This window comes from Urtica dioica, chromosome 8 (assembly GCF_054948205.1).
Source record: "Urtica dioica subsp. dioica isolate 48M chromosome 8, U.dioica_male_clone48M_v1_H2, whole genome shotgun sequence".
Lineage (NCBI taxonomy): Eukaryota > Viridiplantae > Streptophyta > Magnoliopsida > Rosales > Urticaceae > Urtica > Urtica dioica.
Window position 1 is genome coordinate 3,281,730 of NC_142763.1, and position 5,626 is coordinate 3,287,355.

General features: G+C 35.1%; 1 protein-coding gene across 4 annotated transcripts; it reads right to left on the minus strand.

Moving 5' to 3' along the window:
* Positions 1-276: 276 nt before the first annotated feature.
* On the minus strand, positions 277-3,682 carry LOC149387323 (RING/U-box superfamily protein). 4 transcript variants are annotated; one of them, XM_089623692.1, is made up of 5 exons: positions 3,547-3,682; positions 2,334-2,776; positions 1,854-1,903; positions 760-1,681; positions 277-676 (listed from the first exon to the last, which is right to left on the minus strand). In XM_089623692.1, the coding sequence occupies exons 2-4, from the start codon at positions 2,644-2,646 to the stop codon at positions 788-790; spliced, it is 1,257 nt and encodes a 418-aa protein (XP_089479818.1). In that variant the 5' UTR covers positions 2,647-2,776; positions 3,547-3,682; the 3' UTR covers positions 277-676; positions 760-787. The 4 variants fall into 4 exon arrangements, with proteins under 4 accessions (XP_089479818.1, XP_089479817.1, XP_089479815.1 ...); XM_089623691.1 differs by having other exon boundaries at positions 277-594; positions 760-1,732; XM_089623689.1 differs by having other exon boundaries at positions 760-1,732.
* Between the last annotated feature and the right edge of the window lie 1,944 nt (positions 3,683-5,626).

Here is a 5,626-nt window from a genome sequence, read left to right on the forward strand (position 1 = left end):
ACTTATCATCAATCTTGAGAGAGAGAGAGGAATCACTAGAATCAGCTTAACAAGATTCGCTTCATAATCGAGTTAATAATAAAAAAATATATAAGTAAAGATCGAACCAATAAAATACTATATAATATATAAATATCTGTTACTTTTGTAGACCTCGGTCAAATTAATATTTATGTAAATATTATATAAATACTATATAAAAGATATTTTATACAATATATAAAATATTCAAGATATGTACGACACGGATGTTTTGGTATATTAAAGAAAAAATCATCAATACCTCAGTAGCAGAACACTAGACAAATTTATATGTACAAAACATAATGATAAAAATAGTCTTATAAATATTCTTTTATCTTTTCTTTCTTTTGCTTCCCTATATAAATATCTGTTGCTTCTGTAGAATCCTTTTCTTTTTTTCCTAACCTTTACAGTGTAACCCATAAAAGCTAATAATATAATGATACAGTTGAATTCTGAGTTTCTGTAACCAAAGAAGAACAAACTTTTGATACAATGCCCAGATGAATGAATTGAATCAACAATCCTTGACCAACCGAGATCGCGAATGAACGAGAACATCAACAGAGTCTAGAACCGGAAAACACAGACAAACTTCATAAGTCAGTACAGAGCTCAGAATTTCCGACATAGACGAGGAGACAAATGCCAACTGAAAAAAGAAAATATGAACTAGTTAATTAGCCTGATGAATAAACATGGAAAATCGTCTACATATAGTTTTTCTTTGCTAACCTTCTACGGGGTGTTCCTAAGCGAGAGTTCAAATCTTGCTCGATTTTGCCCAGAAGAGACCCTTCTTTCTCGGGGCAAAACTCTTGTCCGCTGATCCAGTTTGCGAACTCTTTGACCCGAAAGAGAAATGCTTCTTCAGAAAAGGCTTTCTCGGGGAGCCTCTCATACTTGAACTCGATCCCATCTTAGGACTTCCCCGACTTTCGCTGCCTTTGAACCCCTCTTTGAACCCCTCAAACATCATAGGCTCGCCGTCGAGGTCAATCACCCGGCTCCTTGACCGCCTGTTCTTGGCCTTCAATTCCATTTCGGCTTTGACCGCCTTTTCCGACATCTTATGAGCCTGCATTTCACCGAACGTACAGATCGGACAAGCCGGATCGTGGCTATTGATCTCAGGCGTCATGTGATCCAAGCACTCGGCGTGATAAACATGGCCACACATCAAAACAGCAACGACAGAGAGTTCGTTATAAGCGAAGATCTTTTGGCCGCTCCACAGCGATCTCTCAGTCAAAAGCTTCGAGCAAATCCCACAATATTGCATATCGGAGCAAGAGGAGGATGTCCTAGCCATCTTATCGCGGTGGTTGAACCCGAAGGACTCGCTCTCAAAAGACCACCTTTCTCTATGAGAGTTTGCCATTAGCTCGGAGAATGCATTCATAGACCAGCTGTCCGAGGACCCTCCTCGAGAATCCCTGGCCGATTCATTGCTCCATGAAGGAAGAACCGGCCGTTCTTCAGCGACAGAGTAACTGTTGGGCGACCTGAATCCCGGGATTCTCGAGTCAGAGACTTGCCGTGAAAGAGGATGTCCGGGGGAATGATTCCGAGGCCACCTCGATGGGGTCGAGCTCGCCGGAGGAACCATGGATCGGGAGGACAAAGGGGAGGAAGTCGAGGGCAATGAACCTGAGAACTTTGCCGGAGATGGGTATGAGATTGTTGGAGATTCTGTTAGCTCTTTTGACTACAATACCATCCAAAGTTGCAAAAAGATTATAAAAAAATCAAAAGATACTATGACTAAGAATATAAACCACTTCACAAAGCCTCACTAGAGAGATAAATTTGGCACAATGTATATATACCTGGTCTGTGCTTGCATCCATTGAAGAAGCATTTCTTCTAACAGATCGGTCTGCAGAGTTGAATATTTGACATGTTCAGAGAAAAGTAACTTCATGCTCAATCCAAGTAACTTGATGAGTTCATTTTTAAATACATAATTATTTACAGAATTTAGATTTGGATATTTGGGAGCTCCAAGTAATTCGATAGACCCGTGGCTCTCCTAACACAATCTCAACCTGATTGTTCAAAGCCTTTTCTGATCATTCTCTTCTATTAAAGACAACTATCCACTGATAATTACAATCACCCCACACCTAAAATCTTATCAGTTGCTAAGGTCAAACGTTTACCACAATATTTTCCTTTTAGACAAGGCTCAAACCAACCAAAAGAATGCCAGAGATATCAGATGAAAGAAAATTGAGAATATTGTTGACAAAACCCAGTAAAAAAATTACTATTCATAAAATGGTGCCTATAACCCAAATATGGTTTACCTGAGGCCGGAGTTCTCACATGACCCGATGCCACCTCGGACTTCTGCGAAGAAGCTCGTCTTCGAAAATTATCCAAAGGACTTCCTTCCTCAGATGCATAGGCAGAGTCAAGCTTGGTTTCTTCGGACCCAGCGTTCCTACTGACAGCATCTGAAAACCAGCTCATGGATGTCTCCTCGCCAGCGACACGTCCTCTGTGATCCCAACGGAAGCTCCAACTCGGCGAATGTCTGATATTCCGATGCAAAACATCGCTGTTCGATGCATTCGTTATGGTCTTCTCTCTAGAAGCAACACAACAAGCCGCTCCCATATTCAAACACACCCAAGCACACCAAACCAAAGCCAAAAGGAACTCCTAATCACAACCTTCTTCTTCTTCTTCTTCTTCTTCTTCTTATTCAACTCTTATCGGCATTCCCAACAGCCTGATTCTCTAGAATCTGATCAAGAAACGAAGAAAAAAAAACTAAATAAGAATGATGGGTTATGCGAAACATCTCAACTTTTACAAGCAGATTATGAAATGAAAAGAATGAGATGAGCCCATGATATAAACAACAGATCACATCATGCCTTATTGCTGATGACAAATAGTATATAGACAAAAAAAAGGGACTCACGGGTCTTGATTCGTTTCCTATTTGCGGAAAAATTTAATTCTATGGTCAAAACATACAAATTCGGTCAAATGAAACTATCTACTTTTCAATAAAAGCAAACATCTTGCTTTGAAAAGAAAAGAAACAAACAACTTAAACTCGTTTTTTTTCATTTCAAACTTCCCTCTATTTTCACACTATTTGTGCCGACCACCAAATAAGCCGCTGAAAAAAAAGTCCCAAAATATACCACAAAAAAAAAAAAAAAAAACCAAAACGAAAGTTTTTTTAGAGGAACAACAATACAATTCGTACACGGAATCTTAATAAACAAAGGCTTGAGTAATTAAACTGCTGCTCTTGAGGAAACTAGACAAGGACTGAGAGTCTGAGATACCCTAAATATAGAAGAAAAAAAAATAGTGATAAACAGCACAAAAGTCAAAGAGATCCGAAATTCATGCTTAAAACAAAAACCTGCTAACACTATGCAAGTACAACGCAAAATTAAAAACCCTATTTTACGACTCAAACACAACTATGCAAAAAAAACAACCAATAATACAACAAAAAATTAACAAATACGAAATGAAATTAAGTGATTCAATTACCAGGAAATAATGGTTGATCACGAGACGAGCCTTCGTTCAGTAATTAAAAAACAAAACACTGATAATCATTCGCAGGATTTCGCGATAGAAAGAAAGAGAAATGGAGAAACTAAAAGAATCGAAGAGAGAGAGAGAGAGACAGCTTTTTTTTATTTTAAAGGAAGAGAGAGACGGGTTTAATAACGTCAGAGAGAGAGACTTTTTTTTTATTTTTCTCAGATAATACGGCGTCGTTTTTCAATGTCGACTCGTCGTTTGCAAGTAGTACTAGTCGTAGACTCGTAGTAGTGGAGTAGTAGGGTCGTGCTGGTCGCGGGAATATTTGTGCCACGTCATTTCGACCTGATTAGGAAAATTATAAACTAATAAATTAGTACGAAAAACTGCACGCACTTTCATAAATTTCTAGATTTCGCCCGAAATTATGGGGTCTGTAACATATTGATCCCTTATTTTACTTTCCTCTTGCCATCGGCGCCATTTTTTATTTTTATTTTTTTCGGTTGAGGTCGAAAAAGAGAGACATGTAATATTTGTGTCTTGTAATTTATTAAAAGGTCCTAATTTTGTGAATCGTTGTCTATCAATCGTACAAAAATGAAGTGATTGTTTTTTTATTTTCTTATTACTATTGAGCACAAATTTGATTGTTTTTTTTTACGGCATTAGCAAAAAAAAAAAAATAAATAAAAAGTGAACAGTAACGTTTTCTGCAACTAGAATCAAAATATGTATTCTTCAATCTCATATATTTGTTAAAAACAAAAAATTCCCTAAATAAAAAAAATAAAATAAAAAAGTGGTCTTGAAACTTGAAAAGACTAATGATGAGGTGACTTATAACTTAAGCGGAGTGGTGAGTACGCATTCCCTTCACTTTCTTACACTCACACGAAAGTATCGCCTTCGTTAATTTTCACAGCAAATGAGTAATATTCTTCCTCCACTAATAATGCTTTATTTATTCATTATTCATTATTCGTCGTCCACATAATAGCTGTATTATTATTAACAATAGTGTCATTAGTAAGACAACTTTATGGTAATGTTATTGTGATGAATCCATGCAGTGTTTGATAAAAATATATTGTTTGATAAAAATATCTTATAATTTTGTATCACTATTAATTATGACCATCACATCATTAATAGTTAGAGTTTGATAAGATTAAGTAGTTTGTAATTATAATTGTATTTGATAGTATGGTTTTGGAATCTATCATAAGAATAGTGTTTAACATAAATATTTAGAAGAATAGTGTAATTCCATTTAACTATTTTTTTTACATATTTAAAATAAATATTTTTCATTTAACTTTACTTATTGTTTACGATTTTATTTATAAGTAAAACAATCATTCATAATTGTTAACATTTGATAAAATACTATCGTTGGATAAATTTATTATTACACTTTGAAATATTAATTTTGTAATTTTCCCTATTATAATCATAATCTTTTTCACGTCTAATAAAAATTCCTAAATGATAATTGTCTCTACTATAATTAATGAGGTTGAGAGAATTTCTTGGTTGTTTGGATAGCTATGGTTAATAACATCATTAATTATTGACCAAATGTTTGATAGAACATAACATCTCTTCACCTTCTAAAGCCTTTCTTAGTATTTTATTAAAAAAAAAAATTAAATATAAAGATCAATGTATCGCATACAATCTTTGCATCAACATTATGCGCAGTTTTCATTTGTTCGATTGAAATTATAGTATTGTACGTGTAATTAACATCTTAAAATAGATGACCAACTTGTCTATAAATTTGCAACTACTTACTACTTAGGATTAAAATAAATGAAGAGTTTGGCGGTGCATATGCAATCAATTTATTAATCAACGTAGCTATCATGGACTTTTTAAGTTGTACACGTAAAATACTTGTGTTCATTATTTATAATAATTATGGAAGGTTTAATCAATGGGAACACTAACACTTGTATGGTTGATGTCGTGGTTGAACTTATATGGTTGGGATGTCAAGCGTGGAACTTGATTTTTGTCCAGCCAATGTTCGTTGCCATATATACCCTTAGATTTTTATAAATCGCTGTTATCCTGTGTG

Coding starts and splice junctions, on each gene's coding strand:
- LOC149387323 (XM_089623691.1), bottom strand. CDS start 2,646: ATGGGAGCGGCTTGTTGTGTTGCTTCTAGAGAGAAGACCATAACGAAT. Junction 1,904..2,333: donor TGTGAGAACTCCGGCCTCAG/GTAAACCATATT, acceptor TCAACTCTGCAG/ACCGATCTGTTAGAAGAAAT. Junction 1,733..1,853: donor TGGATGCAAGCACAGACCAG/GTATATATACAT, acceptor ATGGTATTGTAG/TCAAAAGAGCTAACAGAATC.